At 40.8% G+C, this 23,473-nt stretch overlaps 1 protein-coding gene across 2 annotated transcripts in view; it reads right to left on the reverse strand.

The window, feature by feature from the left end:
- Window positions 1–23,473, reverse strand: part of SYN3 (synapsin III) — a 461,812-nt gene that overhangs the window by 356,058 nt on the left and 82,281 nt on the right. For both annotated transcript variants that reach the window (XM_049694415.1, XM_004269401.3), the window contains exon 4: window positions 4,204–4,295. In XM_049694415.1, coding sequence (XP_049550372.1) covers window positions 4,204–4,295 — 92 coding nt within the window. The remainder of the gene's footprint in view (window positions 1–4,203; window positions 4,296–23,473) is intronic.

A 23,473-nucleotide genomic window follows, 5' to 3' on the forward strand; every position in this document is an offset into this window, starting at 1 on the left:
ATGTGCATAATGAGGCTGCTGTGAGAAGTAAATAAATGTATATATGTAGCACCATTCTCAAAATCTCCCATGATGGAAGACTTGTTAATTTCTCCTTGCAGTTTTGCCAATTTTTGAAGTACATTTTGAGGCACTTTTTTTGAGCCCTATAAATTTAAAATTTTTATCTCTTCTTGGTCAATGACTCCTTTATCCTAATGGGTTACTTCCTTTTCCCTGGTAATGCTTTTCACCTGGAAGTCTATTTTTCCCCCGATATTAATACAACTATATTGGCTAGCTTTCTTTTGCCCAGTTGTTACATGGTATGTATAAGTATGTATGTGTATATATATATTTATTTATAACTTATTTAATATTTAACTTATATATTTATTTAATATATATATTTATTTCCATCTTTTAACTTTCAAACATTCTACAGTCTTATGTTTTAGATGAATCTCTTGAATGGAATATAGCTGTATTTTAAAGAAATCTACTCTGGGGGAGTTCCCAGTGGCCTAGTGGTTAGGATTCCAGGCTTTCACTGCCATGGGCCAGGTTCAATCCCTGGTCGGGGAACTAAGATCTCACAAGCAGCACAGCCAAAAACAGCAACAACAACAACAAAAAAACTACTCTGACAATCTTGCTGTAGATGCTCTATAAATTGAGTATTTAGTTCATTTACATTTAATATAATTACTCATATATACTGGTGATAAAAATATTTAGCAACTTGTAGGGTACTTTGAGAAAGTTGCAGTTCTCACAAGTGACCATGAGATGGCAACTCTAGGGGACTCACAGGCAAACAGCCTTGAAGGGACAAAGGCAACCAGGCGTTTGCTCTCTGGGGTTCCACTACTGCTTCCAAGGGTGTTCTCCCCTGCAACATTTGGGCATCCTCTGATCACAGGAGAAACAAGGATATGGGATGGGGGACAGGAGTGTGGTGAACTGGGGGACAAAAGAGTAGTTCAATGGCCATGCCTAACCATGGGGTAAATAAGGGTGGCTGAAGGCATTCAGTGGGCTCAGGTCAGAGGCTATTTATCAATTTGTATAGAAAAATTTCAATATTTTAATAACCCGTGCTGCTGTACACACCATTCAGAATACCAGCCTGTTGATATATATGGGTCTAAACCTATCATCTTATTTTGTGTTATTTATAACAACTGTTCTACGTTGGTTTTTCTCTCCTTTCTTGTTTTCTTTTATTATTTCTATTTTTCTCTCTCATTGTTTTTTATTTATTTATTTTAAATATTTGTTTGTTTATTTATGGCTGCTTTGGGTCTCTGTTGCTGTATGCGGGCTTTCTCTAGTTGCAGTGAGCGGGGGCTACTCTTTGTTGCAGGGCGCGGGTTTCTCGTTGCGGTGGCTTCTCTTCTTGCGGAGCACGGGCTCTAGGCGCACGGGCTTCAGTAGTTGTGGCACAGGCTCAGTAGTTGCGGCGCCCGGGCTTAGTTGCTCCGCGGCATGTGGGATCTTCCTGGACCAGGGCTCGAACCCGTATCCTCTGCATTAGCAGGTGGATTCCTAACCACTGCGCCACCAGGGAAGCCCCTCTCATCGTTTTTAAGTACTACATTCTGTTTCTATTTTTTAAGTAATTATCACAGAGATTACCTTTACTTATTCTTTAATTCTTTAATTTTCATCTTTAACTTTTCAAAGCCTATTATTAATCAATACATAACTTTCCACCCTGACAATACAAGGGCCTCAGAACATCTTAATTATATTTAGCCCCAGCCTCTATACTCACTTACTATGGTTTATTTGAATCCTTCATATATTTTAAAAATCCATAAGATGTCATTATTATGATTATTAATTGTTTTTTGAAGACAATGTTTATTAGCATTTCCACCTTCTTTGCTCTTCATGTATTCTTGCTGCTCTATGTTATTCTGAGGTCATTTCCTTTTTGCCTAAAGTACATACTTTACAATTTCCCTTAGTGAGGTCTTATCTTTATAAATGTTTTTATTTTGCCTTCTTTCATAAAATACATTTCCCTGAGGATGACGATTATTTTCTTTCAGCACACTGAAGATATCTTTCCACCTCTGCTGCCTGAGAGCCAAGTGTCAGTCTGTTACTCCAATCAAGTAATCTGCCTTTTTCCCTTGGCTACTTTTTATTTTTCTTTATCTTTCTGCATTTAAACTATTGTGTTTTGGTATAGAATTCTTTTTAGTAATCCTGCTTTAAATTTGTTGAGCTTCTAATGTTGGTAGTTTGGTATCTTCCTGAAAGATTCTCAGCTATCATTTCTTATTTTACTGCCTCTGCTCCATTCTCTTTTCCCTCCCTTTATGAAACTCTGGCTAAATGAATGTTAGACCTTCTCAGGAGATCTAACCATCTCTTCTGCATTTCCAGTCTTTTTTCTCTTTGTGCTTCATTTGGGATAATTTCTTCTGCTCTACCTTTCATTTCATTAACCGCCTTTTCAATGGTGTCTAATATGCCATTAAACACAACACTTCCAATAATTTTGGTTATTGTAGTTTTCATTTCTAGAAGTTCTGTTTGGTTTTAATAAAACTGGTTGTGTCATTCTTTATAGTTTCCTATTCCTTGCAGATATCTTCCAACCTGATTTTTTTCAACTTAATATGTATGATTTTTTTCTTTTAAGAATGTGTGTTTTTGAGGGTATCTTTCTGCTTATCTATATTTCCTGTTTCTTCTCATTCATAATGTATATGCCTGGTTATTGTTGACTATGTGCTAGCTATTATACAAAAAGTTATCTGAATAATTATTCGAAGCCTAGTATGAAAGTGCCTTCCACTACACAGGATCCGCTTTGACTTCTGGCATGTCTGGGATTACCATAAACTAAATTTAATGCTTGAGCTTCCCTGGAAGGCCACTCAAAGTGCAATTCAAGCTTCAGTGACTTGTGAGGGCTCATCTACCTATAGTTCACATTCACCTTGAGATGTAGTCCTTTGAGGTCTCAGCTTATTTTGGGTAGGGTCTACCATTATACCTTGAGAAAACCTGGCTATTTCTTTCTCCCTTGCCCCTGCTAGGCTATCAAAACCAATTTTCAAGTTTGCTAGACTCAGCAGTACTCTCAGGAAAAATGAAGCTTCTGTACTCATTTATCTCTCTGGTTTCCATTTCCTATCATTCTCTTCCTAGTAAGTCCTTACTGTCATGTCAACTCTTTGATGGATTTGAAGATTATCGTTATTTAAAACCAGTTTTTAAGTTGTTTTCAGATAACCTACAGTTGGTCTACCATTACTGGAAATAGGAAGCCATGTAATGTTTTCATTGGCAAATGGCAGGTACTCAGTAAATGATGGCTGATTTAGTAAAATTATCATAATTTCCCAAACATACTCCTTTTTTTTGCTTGTTGGTTTATACAAAGACTGTTTCCTATTCTTAAAACACATAGAATGCCCATATTCTACCATCTGAAAAGGCTCAGAACAAATGCCACCTTTTCCTCAAATTTCTTCTTGTTGTCTCTACTTCCCCAAATCTGAATTCTATTTCTTCCCCACCTAAACCCTCACAGGACCTAGTCTGTACCATTCTTTGGGTACTTAACTAGATAGAAATATTTTAATACCCTATTTACCTCTCCTGCAGATTTATACTTTTTTGACATTTCTGATCTTCTGAAGAATTCCCTCACTTCCCCTCCAGTTCAGCTGTTTATATTATAAACAGATTTGGGGGCGAAATATTATATCTAGTACTTTTAGGTGTGATGTCCTGGGAGGGGAGTCTCTGAACACTTACTCTGTTCTACTGCTGGAAGCGGGATGCAGCCTATTCTAATAAACTCTTAACATTTGTACAGCACTTTAGAATTAATAGGGTATTCTCACATACATGCCTTCTACTTCCATGTTCACTATCATCATGCCGCAGATGAGAATCACAGGGCAAGAGAGACTAAATAATATCCCCGAATAGAGCCATAAAGTCAGAAATGGAACCCAAGTCTTCTTTCTCCAAGCCCAGGGCCCATTCCAGCATACTCAGTTGTTTTCCCATATTGTTTGTGCCACCAGTCATTCCTATGCAATAATACCTAAAACTCTCTGGAAGCAGACATTCCATACATGAAAGCACGTGTAGTAGAGGAGTTAGGTTGCAGGCAACAGACAAAGGGGTTGGCAAAGGGAGATACCCCATACACACCTCTCAAATGAAGGTTTTCTGTACCTCAGTCCACCTTACCTCACAACCTTGGTCCCATTTCTCACAACCTGCATGTCCACCATACAGCCCCCAGTAACATAGGCAGCTAGATTCAACTCTGAGAATTCAGCCTGAAAGAGAAAGTAAAACAATAAGGATTCATCAAATACTAGTGATGCCAATAACTTATAACATTTATTGGATACTTATATGTGCCAAATACACATTTAAACCTCACCTGAAACATAGGAAATTAGTAATATTTTTTATCTCCCTTTTTGAAAGATGAGGAAGCTGAGGTGCAGAGAGACATAGTGACATGTCCAAAGTTGCATTGCTACTAATTTCTACCTCCTTGAAGGTGGAAGAAGCAACTCTAACTCCAGTGGAGGGGACGGTGGGGAGAGATGGTCACCAAGAGAGGGGCAGAGGCAAGAGTATAGGGAGTATTCTTGATGTTTCTGTGCCAGCTACAATCCTGCACTTGTATTTTATTAGACACTTCTGTATCCTTATAAGTCCATCTTTTTGTTGGCTTATTTGTTTGAGCAAGCTTTAGCAAATCTATGTTGCTATTCCTGTGGAATATATCCGTCCTACCAGATTATATGCTCCCTGGGGATAGCGATTTGATGTTATAACCGTCTGTTTCCTAGGGTTGCCATAACAAAGTACCACCACTAGGTGGCTTAAACACAGAACACTGTCTTCTCACAGTTGTGGAGGCTAGAAGTCCAAAATCAAGGTGTGGGCAGGGTTGGTTCTTTCTGAGGGCTGTGCAGGAAGGCTCTGTTCCAGGCCTCTCTCCTTGGTTTGTAGATGGCCACCTTCTCCCTATCTCTCATTACAATGTTTTTCCTCTATGCGTGTCTCTGTATCCCTTTTACCAGTCATACTGGATTAGGACCTCACTTTAACTTGATTACCTCTGTAAATATCCTATCTCTAAATACCTATGTTCAAAAAAGGTCACATTCTGAGGTACTAGGGGTTAGGACTTCAACACAGGAATTTTAGGGAAACACAATTCAACCTGTAACCCCATCCTAGAAAATGCATAGTACTAGACTGACTTACACAGAAGCCAAAAGCTATTTCTTTGAATTTAACAAACAAAAATAACTGCTCACATACATGAAACACTCACTATGTTCCAGGTACTCTCCTAAGCATTTTATACGTATGAATTCCTTTAATCCTCATACTTGTCCAGATGAAAAACCGAGGCAGAGAGAGATCAAATAACTTGCACACTGTCACACAGTAGGCAGCAGAGCCAGGATTTAACCCCAGGAAGTCTGGCTCCAGCCTGTGCTTTTAACTGCTGCACCCCACTGTCCTCACTGTTTAGCTGAATAAGATATTAGGTGGATTACAAATGGGAATTTTAGGGACCTAAAAATAAACCACTTAAAGAGAAAAACAAGTTTACATTGAAGGGAAATATCATTTCATGGTGATTTAACTGTATCCCCTTGGAATCATTTACCAGGAATTATGACCGAAGACCTAGCCATCTCTTCAGATGGCTTTAAAGCAAACCCAGAGTGCTTGTGTTTCTTGCTCTAATTAATAACCTCATTATGCTGTGGCAAGGTGAAAAGCAAAAAGCCCTGTTAATGAGGTCAGGTTGGTTAACAGTGGTAATGACCTAGTTATTAAATCTAATGCCTTAAAAATTCAGTCCCATCATGTTTCAGATACTTCATTTGTGAGATTACGAAGAAGAATTAGCACGAAAAGTTGTTGCTTCTGTGCATGAAGCAGAAGAAGTTAGAAGAAAGTTGCAACACAGAATAGCTGGGCACCAAGTATATGAAAAAAGGGAGTGAATCAGAATCTTGGATGGTAGAATTTCTAACTCATAGATGGCAAAGACCCAGGGGCTGTCTTGCTGCCCAAATGGAAGGCCAAATACCTCGACAGAAGACACCCTCAGGCTTGTACATACCAGTCAGAAGTTCATCTTGGTCAGATCCGGGTGTCTACAGTTGTTTCCTGGTCATGGTTTATGAGTAATTACAGAAGGTAGATGCCTGGGTTATAGGGCAGCGAGCCTCTGCTCGGTCAAGCACGGAGAGTCGGGGTAGCAAAGAAAGTGCACCTCTTGCATTTAACTTTCTAAAAACTTCAACAACCACGGGAATGAGCATAGAAGTATCTAACCATCTCTCATTCAGGTTAGCATGATGACTCCCCTGGTAGAATCCCAAAGACCAGCCAATTTTGAAGACCCTGAAAGCTCTCGTAGAAACTGTAGTGGGTTGAATTGTATCCCCTAAAAGATATGTCCAAGTTCCAACACTTGATATCTGTGAATGTGACCTTGTGTGGAAATAGGGTCTTTGCAAATATAATTAAGGCTCTCAAATGAGATGATCATCCTGGATTAGGGTGAGCCCTAAATATAATGAGATGTCCTTACAAAAGAAGAGAAGGGGTGACAGAGGGCCACAGGAAAGAAGGCTGTGTGAAGACAGAGGCAGAGATTGGAGTTACACTGCCAAAAACCAAGGAACAACAGGAGTAACTAGAAACTGGAAGAGGAAAGGAAGAAGTCTCCCTTAGAGCCTTCAGAGGGAGTGCAGATCTGTTGACACCTCGATTCCAGATTTCAGGCCTCCAGAACACTGAGAGGATAAATTTCTACTGTTTTAAGCCACCAAGTTTGTGGTAATTTGTTACAACAATCCTAGAAAAGTAATACAATAATTTTGGAAATTGGATCCAATTTTACTATTGCATGCAAAGGTGTCAGGGTTCAAAGAAGGTCAACTGGTTTAGGTAAGGCTCCTTTATCCACTTCACCAAACACATAATTAAATGCATATAAATACACACATACATTCTCTCTCTCTCTCTCCCCCTCTCTCTCACACACACATACAGTAATATATTGTAAAACACTACTATCAGAGTCACTTAAATTTTCTACATAAGTTAACCTTTTGACCTCAAAACATTTTGGTCCCAACTATTTTTAATGTAATGTCTCTTTAAATACTACACATTAGGCATTGTGGTATAGATAAATAATTTTCAAAGAAACTACATTTAAATATAACTGTTCAAGATACTAGCTGATGTGTTTGGTCAAGTTACTAACTGCTTTGAATCTCACCTCTAAAATGGAGGCAATGATATCAGTAGTGTCTACCTTTAAATTTTTTGGTAAAGATTCAAGATAGTGTATATGAAGCATCTAGCACAGAGCTGAGACATACACAGGAAGAGGATCTCTGTAAACAGCTATCATTATTATGTTCAAATATTTAATTGTCTTAGTGAGAGTAAACTGAATGCATAAAAAATGGTATAACCAGAAAAAGAGCAACCCCTTCAAATATTTATAACATAAACAATTTTCAAAATATTAAGGCATAAAATATAAAGAGCAAGGACTTTTGCTTAATGGCCACAAGGGAGTAACAGGGATTATATTTACACTCTCATCTTAAACTTAGAAAGCCAGACAAACTATATTAAGTAATAGTTTTCAGACACTGAACAACAGGCATTGCAGGACTGTGACCCCTGCAGAAAGGAAACACATGAAATTACCCCTGTGATTGCCCTAGCTGACTGCCTGGAGGCAATTCCCAGGCGTGGGAGAATGCAGTCAGTGCCCAGAAGTCTCACTAAGAGTCAGAGGTTAGGATTCAGGGATGCTGAGGTGGCTAGAATTTGCAGTGCAGAGCAAAGGAAAGATACAATTGCCCAGAAAAAGACCTCCAGGCAGATCTGTAAGTCTTTGGCTGAGTACTGATCTGAGCATGCATGAAAGGAAAGTACTCAGGGCCAATGATAGAACTATCAGAAAACAGTAGACTCAACACTCCAGACACAGGGCTGGAGATAGTTCATGTTCTCACCAGTCAAAGTGTAAAGACCTTGTAATATGAGTAGAGTTCTCAAAAATTTAGTAGTAGGGCTAAATTAGCCCTGGACTGCAGCATGCTCTGGATCTAAGATGACCAATTTGTACCAGTTTACTTGGAGCTTTCCCAACTTTAAAACCAAAAGTCCCACTTTTCAGAAGCCCCTTCAGTCTCAGTCTTTAACTGAAAGTTCCATGTCCTGGGAAACTCCTTTGTCCCAGGCAGACTGGGATGATTAATCACTCTATCTAGATCTGTCTAAGAAAAGTTTTAAAGGTTTAACAGTTTTAAAGTTTTAAAACTAAGAAAAGTTTTAAAGGCATGCCCTGAAGGGATCAAACTTATGCCAAGTAATTTAACTGCATCCCAAAACAAAGTACAACACTATTTATAGGAATACAACAAAATCCAACACCCAACATGTTAAATTTACATTACAAAATTTATGAAATTCAATCATAAATTACCAGACATGCAAGGAAGCAGGAAAATATGAACCATACTAAGGAGAAATCAAGATCCAGAAACGAGAGATGATGGAAAGAGCAGAAATGGAAGTTAAAACAACTATTATAAATATGCTCCACATTCTCAAGAAGGTAGAGGAAAACTTCAACATGATAAAGAGAGAAAGGTAAAACTTAAAAATGGAAAAAACAGAAATTTCACAGATTAAAAGTATAATATCTTAAACATAAAATGTATTGTATGGAATTAATATCAGATTAGACAAAACAGAAGAAAATATGAGTGAGCTTGAAGAGAAAGCAATATACACTTGTACAAAATGAAGCCCAGGCACAAAAATACTGGGAAAAAAAAAAAAAAAAGAACCTCAGTAAGCTACAGGACAATATCAAACAGTTTAATATATGTGTAACTGAAGTTCTAGAATGAAAAAAAGGTAAGATCATAAGGGTTTTTAAAGGGTTACGGTTAGGAAATATTTAAAGAAAAATGGCCAAAATTTTTCCAAATTTGATGAAAACTATAAACCCACAGACCCAAGAAATTCAGTGAATCCCAAGCAGAAGAAACATAAAGAAAATCCTACCAAGGCACATAACAATCAGCTTACTAACAAACCAGTGATGAAGAGAAAATCTTCAAAGCAATCAGAGGGGGAAAATACACTTTATATAAAGAGAAGCAAAGATAAGAAAGGCAGCCAATGTCTCGTCAGAAAACATTAAACTAAAAGACAGTGGGACAGCTTCTTTAAAGTACTGAGAAAAAAAAAATTGTCAACCTAGAATTTTATATCCAGCAAACTACATTTTAAAAAAATCAAGGCATGCTAAAAACTTTTTCAGGCAAATAAAATTTGAGAGAATTTATTGTAAGTCTAAGAAATGTTAAAGGAAGCTTTTCAGGCAGAAGGAAAATAAAACCAGATGGAAATTTGTACTGACACAAAATGAAGAACTCTGCATATGGTAACTAAATGGATAAATATGAAATATTTTTTCTGTTTTAAAATGTCTATAAAAAATAATCAACTTAAAAAATATTTCTGAAATCAAATTTATTCTAGAGGAAATTATACTCATTTGGACCACTTATACTTTCTTGTTTATATTTCTAATTTCTCTGATGACGTTTTTCTTCAAAGTCTCCTTAATTTGAATTAGGGTCAAGTTGTCATAGTCTGCCATGCCTGTAGGCACCTCACTTTCACTCTTCATTCTTCCATAAAAAGTACATTTGTAAATACTCCAGGACTCAAAAGGAAGTCTGTTCCTTTTGCTTCAGCATAGTTCTCTGCTTCTGAGGGCAAACAACTGACTGCAAAACAATACTATGTATTATGGGAGTTTATGACACGTGTGGAAGTAGAAAGTGTAACAAGAAGAACACAAAGATGGAAATGGAAATGTACTGTTAAAAAGTTCTTACAGTGTATGTAAAGTGGTATAATCTTACTTAAAGATAGATCTTGATAAAGATATTGTGAACCTTAGAAGAATGCCTCAAAAAAAAAAGAGGGATAGCTAAATTAAAGTTCACAAATTTTAAGTTTAGCGCTCGATGGATTTTAATTGATTTGTACTTGTATAATCAATATCAGGATGAAGACTAAGAAAATTTCCAGCCTCCCTGAATGCTCCCTCAACCTCATTATAGCTGATATCAACTCTCACACCATGATGCTACCACTTTAATGTCTTCTAGTTCCATAGCTTACTTTTGCAAGTTCTTGAACTTCATATAAATGAATCTCACAGTATGTACTCTTTGGTATTTGCCTTTTTCACTCATCATTATATCTGTGTGATTCATCCATGATGTTGGGGTTAGATGAAATCATTTTACTTCTGTGTAGTGTTTCATTGTCTGAGTATACAATAATACACTTACCTGTTCTGCTGATCATGGACACTCAGACTATTTCTAGTCATTGGCTATTAAGAAAAAAGGTGTTTTGCACATTCTTGTACATCTCTTTTGGCGGACATATACACTCATTTCTTTTGGGTATATACCTAGGAGTGAAACTGCTGGGTCATAGGATAGGCATATATTTAGCTTTAGAAAATATCACTGAAGAATTTCCCAAGGTGGTTTCATCAATTTAAACACCTATTAGGATTATGAGAATTATAGTTGTTCCATGTCCTCTTCAACACTTGGTAGTGTTTTAAATTTTAGCTATTCTGATGGGTGTTTAGTGGTAGCACACTGCAGTTTTAATTTGCATTTCTCTGACAGTGATATTGAGCACCTTGTCAAGTGCTAATGAGCAATTTAGATAATCTCTTTGATTAAATGCCTGTTCAAATCTTTTGTTCATATTTTTATTTTTTGTTTGCACTTTTCTTATTAGTATGTAAGAGGTATGTAAAATATATTCTGGACACATTCTTTGTTAGATACAACCATTTGCAAATATCTTCTTCTAGTCTGTGGCTCATCTTCTAACTTTCATAATTTTTAAAATGAAGATTTTATATAAATACAGAAAACAATTGTAATAACTTTTACGTTAGTGTTCTTATTGTATTTAGTTTAAAAATGTTTTGCTTATCCCAAGGTCATGTGAAGCTTTATTGTTTTATATTTCACATTGAGGTCTATAATCCATCTATAATTAATTTTTTGCATAAGATGTAAGGTAGGTTAAGTTTTTCCATGTGGTTATTCAAATAACTTGGCACTATTTATTAAAAAGACCAATCTTTCTTAATAGAATTGCACTGATGCCTTTGCCAAACATCAAGTCACTTCGTATGTGGCAGTCTATTTACAAATTCTCTATTCTATTCTATTGATCTATTTGTTTATCCTTACCTCTGTCTCAAGTTGTTTCAGTTACTGTAGCCTGACAGTGTCTTGACATCAGATAGTATAATATTCTAAGAAGGAAGCAACCCAAATAGTACCCAGTGATAACAGGTCCAAAGACAAGGCAGAATGACCACATACCTCTTACCCCCTCAACCTGCTGATCAGATAAAAAGTCTTCCTACTCACCCACTCCAAGATACACGCAGACACTGGGCAACCAGACAACCTCAAAGGCTCTGTTCAGAATAAACTGATTGGATGTTTCCCTAGCGATGTAATTGACTGGACAGAATATATTCCAGTACTATTCCCTAATTCAGACTTCAACCCACCACTGCAGCCAGACCTCTCAGAGTTCCTCAGGGGAAAGCCCCACCTCTCTTAAAGGTAAAAAAAAAAAAAAGAAAAATCAAGAGCTCAGTCCCCTCAGCTTCCCTGACAGCGAAAACAATTCTTAACAGCTTGTTAGTGTGATCTGCCAGCTGGGAGGATGATAAACAAAGAAGCCAGCACTTCTGTTACTTTGGGTCTCCACCTATACTGAGGAATGGTGACTGTGGCATTCCACCATTGCCATGCTTACCTACACCTACAAATTTTTCTTTGCTTTCTAAATGAACTTGTGAGTTTCAGCACAGTTTTAAACATCCTCTATTATTTTAGCTTCTTTCTATTGTACTTTGTTGAAAGCTTGAGCCCACTATCTTATCTGCATTACTTTTTACTTATTTGTTGTTAGTAGGGAGATTTTAAAGTTATATGAAGGCTGCATATAACTATGATTGTCATGATTCTGTTTTAGGAAAGAAAATAGTCATGTTATATGTTTGCAGGATATTACCACCAGACACCATTAAAGACAAATAGGTTTTCACAAAATCAGGCATATATATGGTCTTTGTATTTTGCTACTCTTGTTAAAACCAGGTGTGCGAGGTTTTCAACATTGATCTCAATGATACCTGAAAGTGCTGGACTATCTGAGTTTTCCTGTTTATAACTTTTAGTAAACATATACATGGAGGAAGGAAAGAATGGTGGAAAAGAAATTGGTCTTGAAGTCTGGGGTCCAGGGAGCTAAATTTTGGATTTAACACTGACCCGTGTATGACCTTAGGCAAACCCCTCATTCTCTCTCCACTTTAATTCTCTTCATCTTCAAAATGAAAGTCATAATCAACATGAGTCAATTACATCTATGGTCCCTTTCATTTTCATCTCTCTTCCTTTCTTAACCAGTGTCTCCTAATGATCACAGAAGGAAAATACTATTATCACAGCATATGAAAAAGAAATGCCAAGCAATCATATTTTTATTAGCAAGTTGTTCACCACTTTATACCCAGCTCCTGGTACACAGCAGGTATTGAAAACATACTTGTAGAATAAAGTGTTATTTTTATACTTTATAGGTGGGCACCTACACATGCTAAATAACTCGCCTTCTGAAACTCTGTCCATTGCCAGATCCACTAGACCATAGGAATGGGGAGGGTGTTTCCAGGCAGAGAGGAGGAAAAAGGCCCAATCTAAGTTTCCATGAACAAAAGCGCAGGTGAGAACACAGGGTTCTCGGATCAATGGAGTCGTGAGATGTCTTCTGTAGCTGGGGCATGGAGTATATGGAGGAACACAATAGGACAGAGCTAGAAAGGTGGGTGGGAGACCAGTTCTGAGGATTTTGAATTCCCTGTGAAGGAATGTGAATGTCACTCTATAGGGTATTAGTATTCTATTGCTGCCATAACGAATTACTACAAATGTAACAATTTTAGACAACACAAATGTATTATCTCACTGTATACATCAGAAGTCCATGTTAGTTCAGCTGATTTCTGTTCCAGGTTTCACAGAGCCAAAAATCAAGGTATCAGCCATCTGGGCTCTTACTGGGAAGCTTTGGGAAGAAGCTGCTTCCAAGCCTATCAGGTTGTTTGCAGAATTGAGTTCTTTGCAGTTGTAGGACTGAGGTCCTACTTCCTTGCTGATTTCAGCTGGGAGCCTCTCCCAGCTCCTTAAGGCTGTCTGCACTCCTTGTCACATTGCACTTCCCATCTTCAAACTAGTCATGGCATGTTAAGTCCTTCTCATTCTCCAAAATTTTCTGACTTCCCTTCTGCCACATCTCCCTCTCTAGCCAGAGAAAGTTCTCCGTTTTTAAGGGCTTCTGTGGTTAGACTGGCCCACTTGGATAATCAGAGATACTCTTCCTATCTTAAGTCCTTAATTGTAATCACATCTTCAACTCCCTTTGGAGTATCATTTTCATAGGTTCCAGGGATTAGGGTGTAGTCATCTTTGGGAGACCACTGGGAAACACTAAGGTATGCAGAGTAGGGGAGCGGTAAATATTTAACCACAAATATTTACATAGTACTTTCTGAGTTCCAGGCTCTATTATCAGTGCTAGATATGGTTGGAATCATATCCATTAACAAAATCTCTTCTACAGCACCGTAGATCAGAAGGAAATATAAGCACCTGTTTATAATTAAACACATGTCCAGTTCCAAGAAAAGACGTGCACACACACCTACGAGTGCACACACACACACACACAAACAAGATGGAACGCATTCAGTTTCCTGTAAGGTCTTTCGCTGATTCTCTCTGGAACTGGCACCTGGCAAGTATGTGATGCCAAGCAGATAATATTACTGAAAGCAAGGGGTATTCATGTTTAGTTACCAATAATTGCATTTGCGATGATAATGATGTTGTTGACAGAGTAGAAAATGGTGATTGCAATCATCATTATTATAATAAGTTGAAGGATGCTATTAGGCCCACAGATCAATGGGAAAGAAACTGAAATTGGGACTTGGAATTGGATGAGTGACTGGAATGTACACAAGAAACCAAAAATGTGTGGGAATGTGGAGGTAGCAGCTATCAGCCTTGACCATGAAGCCTGACTGAAGGAGGGAGGATTTTGACAAAAGAGCTGTTGTCCAGAGTTCCTGAGAAAGACAAGATGCTGGCAGACAGATTGTTCTGGAATCCAAGGGTGGCTGATAAGATACTGGAAATTCCTGTTAGTTAGTGAAGACCTATCTGGTCCAGACTGTACCCTAAAGCCCTTAGAGTGTGCCCCTTTCCATGGCCTTAGACACCCTCTGTAATTTGCAGGAGAGGAAAGAGAGACAAGAGATACACAGATACTGAGCTGATAGCAGAAGGTGGGCAGCCTCCAGTACCTGTCCTAATGCTAGGACAACTTCTCACCCTCTGCCCTATTCGCTAACCTTTCTCACTACACCTCATAAAAAGGAACTGTTAATCTAGTGCTTAGGACATCACAATGCTGCATTAAACAGTGGACAGGGTCACTGCTGGGTTGAAAAGCCAGGCAATCATGTGTGATTCCGGCTTCCACACTCTGCTTCTCTGTAGCTGAGTGCCTGCTGATCTGGGTGGTCATCATGTTAACGTCCTCTCTCCTGCTTTGCAGCTCCTCAGAGGCCAACCTCAGCATCCATCTCTCTTTCAGCCACTCTCTCCCATGAGTTGGCAGCAGTGAACTCTGATTCCAAAGAGGCCCAGCTGTCCTGCTCTTTCTTTTTACAATTGTGTTCGTTGTACCTCGGAACTATCTAGTAATACATATGTAGTAAGTGATGTCCATGAATGGGATTTTGGCTTTAAAGACAGGTAAGAAGCTGCACTGCTTTGGTCTAGAGGTGATTCAGGCCAGCTTCAGCAGGTGCCCCTGCACGGGGTGGGAGGGGCGGGGTGGGCCTAGGCCAGCTAACACTTAGTGGTATTTCAACTCTTATTTGCTCTTCCTCTTTGTGTTTTTGTCTGTCTTAGGAACCTGGAAAAAGGCTGGTGGTGGTGATTGTCAAGGTAGGATTAGGGCATTCTCAAGTCCTCTAGCAAGTTTTCATCAAAATTCCACCCTAATCCCTAACAGACTGTTATGTTTACTCTTGGGAAGGAAACTGTGTTATTAACAAATTCCTTTTTAAAAAATCAGCATTCTGCATGTACTGTAATCTTCTTCACTTCTTAAGTTCTTTCAGAGTCTCATAGAGTCTAAGAGAATCATTAAAAGCATAAACAGCAGCAATAATAAAACAGTACTAAATACAAAAAACCTAAGCTTTACACAGGTTGTGAGATCCTACATGACACTGCCTCCCACCATCCCCTGTCCTCCCCAGTTCGAACTCACTCTGTCATTTCCACACTGGCCTCCTTTCCATTGTCAAACACACTGAGCAACTCCAGCCTCCAATCCCCCAGCCTCTAAGTCTTGCTTCCCGGAGCTGGCAGCACACCTCTGCTCCCTGGCGCCCACAGTGACACCTCCCCACAAAGCATCTGCTGTGCTCCAAGCTCAGTTTTCTTGCTTAATCTTCCCCCACAGCATTCATCCCCCTCTGACATAAATATTTCCATCCATCCCAATTAAATATTTAATTGTCCATCTCTCTCACTAGAACAGAAGCTCCAGGGGGCAGGGATTTTGTCTGTTTTGCTCAGAGCTCTAACCCAGCACCTAAACCATTGTCTGGGGAAAGAGAACAGGTGCTCTGTAAATATCATTGAATGAACAGATGCTCATTTTGCAGATGCCAAAGGTGAGGCCCAGGGAAGCAGAGTGACTTTCTCCAAAGTTGCAGCTTGAGATCCAAACCCAGGCTGACACCCTTCACACTGCACCAAGTGGCTTATTCGGGGTGACTCGTGTCCTAAATCGCAGAGCTCTCATTTTTACATCTTCCAGTGTCTTCTCCACGTCAGTATGCAGTGTCTGCTAGGGAAGCCTACAGGCCCCTACTTCACCACTCTGCTTCTTCTAACTGCCCTGTTGATGGCAAGTACTTGGCAGGCGGCCCAAGGCCTGCTCTCAGCAAGAACTGCTTCCTTTCGGTTTCCCAGCAGAGGCCGTGTTTTCAGCTCCGAGGGCCTGATGGGCTCAGTGACTTCCCTGGCTGGCATCTCGGGGCTGAGCTCTTTTCCACCAGTACAGACTCACCTTGCAGACTTTGAAAGTCTGCAGACTCATTCAGTGGACACTTCCAGGGGAGGAAATCTTGTGCAGAAGCAGTGCTGGGCATCTCAGCGAAGGTCTTGGCCACTGGGTCAGCGAGTGCTGCCTGGCAGTACTGCCCGCCTCCCATGCCAAACCCCCAGCTACACAGGAAGATGCAAAGGCACCTCTGCTCATCAGAAAATCATAATATTCCACTCTGTGTGTGTGTGTGTGTGTGTGTGTGTGTGTGTGTGTGTGTGGAGAAGGCAGGGAAGGGAGAGAAAAAACATAAAAACATGTCAAAATATACATAAAAAGGTAGAAAAATAAAATGATAAAACCTACATTCTTAAATGTTCAAGTAATGAAATATCCAAAATTAGTTGGAGTTTACCACATTATTTTTTAAAAAAATCAACATCACTGATTTGCAGTTTACGAAGTGTTTGGTATATAATGGTTTTTAGAACTGAACCCCATGAGTCTGAATCTGAGCTTTACCCCTAACTTGCTGTGCAAGTTTAGACAAGTTAGCCTTTCTATGCCTCAGTACCTCATCTGTAAACAAGGCTAAGAATGGTACCTTCCTAGGGCAGTAGTGAGCATTAGATGAATTAATCCATTTAGGAGCCCTTAGCAAGGTGCCTAAGTGAAAATAAGTGAGTAATCAATGTTAGCTATGACGGTTATATTCTTTAATTTGATCATTACAATGACCTCTTGATACGAGGGTAGGCATTAGCATTCCCATTAGCGGATGAGAAAACTGAGAAACAGAGAGCAAATGACTTGGCGAAGATCACAAAGCTACTGAGCAAGAGAGCTGGAACTTGAACTCACGTCATCCATTAATTCATTTAACAACTTATTTTTGAGCAACTACTGTGTCTGTTACTTTCTCTGATGACACAGCAGTGAAAGTACCAGACAAAAATCCCTGTTACCACAGAACTTGTATCTAATGGGGTGAGATAGACCATTAACAATAAATAATGTGTCAGGAGAAGAAAAACAGAAGGCGGTCAGGAAAAGTGGCACTTGGTCAGTGATATGAGCAAAATGAGGGAGACCATACCAGTAAGGAGGGTGGTTTTCTAGGCAGAGAGAACAGCAAGCACAAAGGCCCTGAGGCCGGAACAAATGTGCAGAGTTCAAGGAACAGCAAGGAAGCCCTGCTTGGAACAGGGCTAGTGAGGGCATGAGTGGAAGGAGACAAGGTCAGAGAGGGGACGATGGAACAGATCATGGTAAGGATTTTATTCTGCATGAGACACTAAGATGTTAACACCATCACCATCCTCATCACCAACATCATCTTTACCAACGTCAGTGAACGTAACAATTCATCATCTTCATCAGCATTATCATCATCACATTTGGTAATGCAAGAAGTCAAGGAGTAGAGTTTGAGAAAAAGCACCAGTAGTTGTGTCATCCTGATTTTTAAGGAATTTCTTAATGGCCAAGTTTTGTTCTCCAAAGCCTAGATGTACATTTGTTAGGGGTTAAGGTAGGGTTCTACTGGCTGGTGGCCAGAGGACCCAGGCAAGCCCTAATTCTGCCTGGACAGTCACTCCTTCCTGTTCATATTCCCGAGAAGCAACAGCACCTGAGAATCAAACTAAAACATCCATTGTCATTTTCCCTCTGCCAGGGAAAATTTCAAGGATAGCGAGAGCTTTTGATAATGTCCTGAGGATAGAAAGAGTGTTCACTGAAGGAGACAGGGAGAGGGAGGAGGGGGGGAGGGGGAGAAAAATGGAGAGAGAGGGTAAGGGGGAAGAAGAGGGAAGGGGGAGGAGGGGGGAATGAGGAGTGTGAGGAGGAGGAAGAAGCTTTAAGGGGGGACAGAGTGGTGGCACAACCAGAGCCTCATCTCTTCTCATCTCTAGAGCTTTTATAAGGTTGAGAGACCTAGGAACAAATTTTGCCACCTGCAACAAATTTTTGCTATCGATGACAGATCGGGCAAATGTTCAGAGATTTTAAGACCACGGCTTAGCTACACAGAAAAGGATGATGGGTCATGTCCCCTTGACATCTACTTCTCATTGTTGAGCTGGGTTCCACAGGTTTAAACACCATTCTGCTGAATGATCAGAAAAGTGTGTTTGTTTATAGGATTAAACAAAGCAGGTGTGAAAGTCTCCCCACATTTCTCCAGATGGATGATGGATGGGTTGCAGATTGGGGTGCAGAAGCAGAGTCCATGTTTGGCAGTTGTTTCACAGGTGGGTGCGAGACTGAAGGTGAGAAGGTGACTGTGGGGCTGGAGCTTTGGGAGGAGTTGCTTGGGGTGGGATGAGGCTAGATATGCAGCAGGCACGACCCTGTACCACCGTAGGAGGGGAGATCCTGAAGAAGTTTAAATAACACTGATGTAATTTAATTTCTGTAGATTCTTTTTTCCAAATTGAAACTGGTAATGTGATGACAAAAACAAATACTCTAGCCTACCTTAACATGCTTTCCTTTATTTAGTTTTCATTGTACACATCCAACACCATTTTCAGCACTGTAGGAAGGAAAAAAGCATTCAACCTTCCTTTTCTACCTGCTGCAACCCACAGCGTGGGCCTCACCTCCTCTCCCCAGGGCTGCCTCCCAGCTGTCTCCCCTCCCCGCTTCCCTCCACTCAATCCAGTCTGCACATCCAGGGGACCAGGGTAAAGCCCTGCACCAAGATGAGGACTGGCCACTCCCTCTGCTTAGGCCTCAGGAAATATGGCTGGATTTGAACCCCAGACATGGAGGCCCTGCTGCCCTCCAGCAGCTTGGGCTTGGTGCTGGACACTTTGGAAAGACCTGCAGGGTTAGCACTCAGAGTGCTAAACGCTGTGAAGAAAAATTAAGCAGGTGACATGACACAGAGTGATTGAGAAGTGTGCATGGGGGGGTGCCATGTCAGACAGGGTGGCCAAGCACCTCTGAGAAGGAGATATTTGTGCAAAGAACCTGAATGAGCCATGCAGATACATCGGGAAAGAGGGTTCCAGGCAAAGAGAAAAGCCCTGAGGCAGGGTGTGTTTGCTTGAGTCTTTTGAAGTTTGTCTTCATTGTGGTAAAATACCCATAACATAAAACTTACCATTTTAACTGTTTTTAAGTGTATACATCAGTGTCATTAAATACATTCACACTGTTGTGCAACCACCACCACCATCCATCCATTCCCAGAACGTTTTCTTCATCCACAACAAAACCTTTGTGTCCATGTAATACTAACTCCTCATCTTCCAGAGCCCCTGGTAACCACTATTGTACTTTCTGTCTCTATGAATTTGACTATTTGAGGTACCTCATATATTGTGGGATCACAATATTTGTCCTTTTATGTCTGGCTTATTTTATTTAGAATAATGTTTTCAATGTTTGTCCATGTTGTAGCATATGTCAGAATCTCCTTCCTCTTAAAGGCTGAATAATATTCCATTGTATGGATATATATCACATTTTGTTTACCCATTCATTTGCCAGTGAACACTTGGGTTACTTCTACCTCTTGGCTCTTGTGAATAATGCTGCTATGAACATGGATTTACAAACACGTTTGAGTCCCTGCTTTCAATTCTTTTGGGCATATACCCAGAAGTGGGATTGCTGGGTCATATGGTAATTCTGTTTAACTTTTCGAGGAACCACCATACTGTTTTCTACAGCAGCTATATTATTTTACAATCCTACCAGCAATGTACAAGGGTTCCAATTTCTCCACATCCTCGTCAAGACTTGTTTTCCGTTGCTTGATTTTAAGGAACAGCGCGAGAAGGCCAGTGTGGCTGGATCAGAGTAAGCAAGAAAGACAAAGGCAGGAAGAAAGTCAGGGAAGTCTAACCATGAAGGGCCTATAGTCATGGGAAGGACTCTGGCTATTACTCAGAGTGAGATTGGGAGCCTTTGGAGAGCCATGAGCTATGAAGGGTCATAATCCCATTTATAGTAAGGAAGTTAAAACCTGATGCTTCCAGCTCCAGAAGCATGGAGCCTCCAAGGCTAGCACAATACGTTTTTCTCCCAGGCTGCCAAAGGGTTAAGTAAATGCAAACACGGGTAAATGCAGTGAAAGGAGATATTTCCTTCCTCTGGCAGACACACCTGATGCAGGAAGCAGAGTCCTGCTCCCTGGGAGTGAGAGGCCTGGCCACACTTGTGCTTCCAGAAGAAAATGAACATCGCCTGGACATGAGATGGCTTAGCACTTCCCATGTCAGTTTCTGAGAGCTACTGAACAGCCTAAGGCCCCATCTGTTTTTAATCTTGTTAAAAGGGCCTCGTGTGCTGGCGCCTATTTAAAATAATGCACACATGGAGTTCCTAAAATGAAGAAGAAAAAAGGGCCAGGCTTTCCCCGCCGGCACAGCTTATGTGTTTATTTTGGAGCAGGCTTTGGGAGTTCTGAGACAAGACACAACTAATTTCTCTTCCCGGGGTTGATTTGCAAGTCCCCATAGGCTTTTGCTCCAAGCATTTAAGGCAGCTTGGTATGAACCGGTCACCCCTTCTAAAGTCCACTGTGAAATATCTCCAAATTAAGGCTGGGCTTGGGAAAGGGGAACCCAAGGCCACTTTCTTCCTTGCAGAGGGTTGTTTCCCTGATTCCTTTTCCTCAATAGAGACGTTTCTAAAGGCTGAGTCCTCCTTTCTCAGATGCTCATTTTCTTCCCAAGGGGCCACAGTAGTTCCAAGACAGCATGACCCAGATACAGCCAAAGCCAGCATGAACCTAATCCCCAAATGGGGATCGCAAGGGGCAGAGTCAGGGAAGAAGAGGCCCCTGCACTCAATGCACTCCCATGTAGAGAAGCAAAGGCAAGGAGGTTTTTCTCTGTACACATTCCAGACAGCAAACAGCCCCTCTGAGCTGCTGAACCGATGACATTCTTGAGTCATGATGGCACTTGCATGTCCAGTGCCACAAAGAGATATAATGGGTCATTTCTGACCCTGCAGGCTAAGAGAAACCACATCACAAATGTAGAACCACTGCACAAGCTCATCAACAATGGCCCCGCATGCCTGGGACTTTATAACTAACCTCCCCTAAACCTGGAGCAAGGGAAGTGCGAAGAGGATACAGGAGCAACAGCATGAACGTGTCCATGGTGGCCCAGCAGTGAGGGCTCCTATCATTTTCTGCTCCTTCACACCTGCTTTGACTCTAAGGACCCAACTGACATTATTTTCACTTGGTGGTAGCAATGACCAGTGGCAGTGGGGGCAATGGTTATCCCAGTAGGAACAATGGTAGAAACAGCAGCAATAGAAGCAAAGGTAGGAAAAGCAGTGGTTGTAGTCTTTGGAGAGGTAGAGACAAAAGTAGTGATAGTACTAAGAGCACGACTAGTAGTAATAGGACTGGTAATTGTATGTGTTGTCTTGGTAGTTCCGGCAGCAATACAATAATTATAATATAGCATATTTATAATCCAATATCATTAATTATATTTATATTAAGATTACAATTTATAATAGTTTGTTAAGCACTTACTATATGCCAGGTACTGTTCTAAGGGTTTTGCATGTGTTAACTCAATTAATTCTGACAGTAACCTCATAAAGTAGGTCCTATTATCATTATGCCTAATTTATAGCTGGGAGCACTAAGGCACAATGAGACTAAATATAATTCCCCAAGGTCACACAGCTGGGAGGTGATAGGTCAAGAATGCATACCCAAGTGATCTGGCTCCAGGATCCCTGCCCGTAACTATTCCCCTAGGCTTCTTCCAACCCCGTGGCTGGACCCAAGGCAAGGGGACAAGCAGGATGGAGGTAGTGAGAGAGTTACTTCTGAAGAGGCTGTCTTTGGAGGGGCCTTGGACACTTCCTGGAGGTTCAAAGGTTCAGGGCCTTCCAAGCTCTGCATCAAACAGAGCAGTAATTTTTATTTTTCAATTTGCTTAAATATTGGGTTTCACATAAGATTTAGTTAGAAACAAAAGAGTTCTGTTTTAAAAGACTGTTAAAAAGCAGCAGTGTGGTGAGGCTATGAAGTTAGATAGGTTTATTAACCAAGTCTTCTTTTCTGTATTCTGATGCTTTGACATTTTGGGGCTTCACTGACCCTGGATGGACTGCCTCTCATAGAGTTAGCCAGAACCTAGAGAGAGTAAGAGATTTGCCATAGACAGTGCCTGTCAAATGGAAGACAACCAGTCCAGAGCCCACATTGCAACCTCCACCACCAGGCTCTCACTCTGGGCCACTATCCCCCTGTCCCCTAACGCCCCGTAGCCAGGTACCAGAAAACCAGGGACAGTCCCTACACCCCAGAGCCTGCTAAAATTATTCAAAGTAGCCAACCCTGAACCTGCTTGCCACGCCTTGCCCTTTCCTTTCCGCAAAACCACAATAAAGGCTCTTGCTCACATTTCCCCTTGCTCCCTCTGCTGCCTGACTAGCTACGGTGCCTCCCCTGCGGCCCCCACATCGTGGCAGACTGTGCCCTCTGCTTTAGGGTACTATGAATATAATACACTTCTTCCTTCATGACAGCCATTTCCGTGTCTGCATGTCTTACCATACTCAACTAAGACAAACCCCAGGCAACTTTACAACAGTAGGCTTGGTCCAGCCCTTCAGGGTTTCAGCTGACTCTGGGCCTCCGCTGGGCTGCAGGGTGCACAGTCACTTACTGAGGTGGGCTGTGTTGGAAAGATCACTGAGCATGAGGTTCCTATTCCATTCAGAACTTCCTTGCTATGGGATCTTGGGGCAATCAGAGAAACCTCCGCCTTGGCATCTTTGTCTGTAAGAATAAAGAAGAAGGTCCCTGCCCTGTCTCTCTCCCGAGGCAACTGTGATGACTAAAAGGGAGAGTGAAGGTGAAGTTTCTTTGGAGTGGTCTGGGAAGCCCACATCATCATAAACTGAAGTACCACCTCCTGTTTTTAGGTTACCTGCGCAAAAGGTATACTCTTGGAGCTGTTTCAGTCTAGAACATGGTTCCCCAAGCTTGGCACATTGACTTTTGAGCTGGATAATTTATTCATTGCTATGGAAGGCTGATTTGTGTACTGTAAGATGTTTAGCAGCATCCCTGTCCTCTACTCACGGATGTCAGTAGCATCTCCGTTGTGACAACCAGAAAGATTTCCAGGCATTGCTAAATGGCCCCCAGGGGCAAAATCAACCCTGGTTGAGAATTACTGATACAGAAGGGATGAGT

Source organism: Orcinus orca, chromosome 11 (genome assembly GCF_937001465.1).
Source record: "Orcinus orca chromosome 11, mOrcOrc1.1, whole genome shotgun sequence".
Lineage (NCBI taxonomy): Eukaryota > Metazoa > Chordata > Mammalia > Artiodactyla > Delphinidae > Orcinus > Orcinus orca.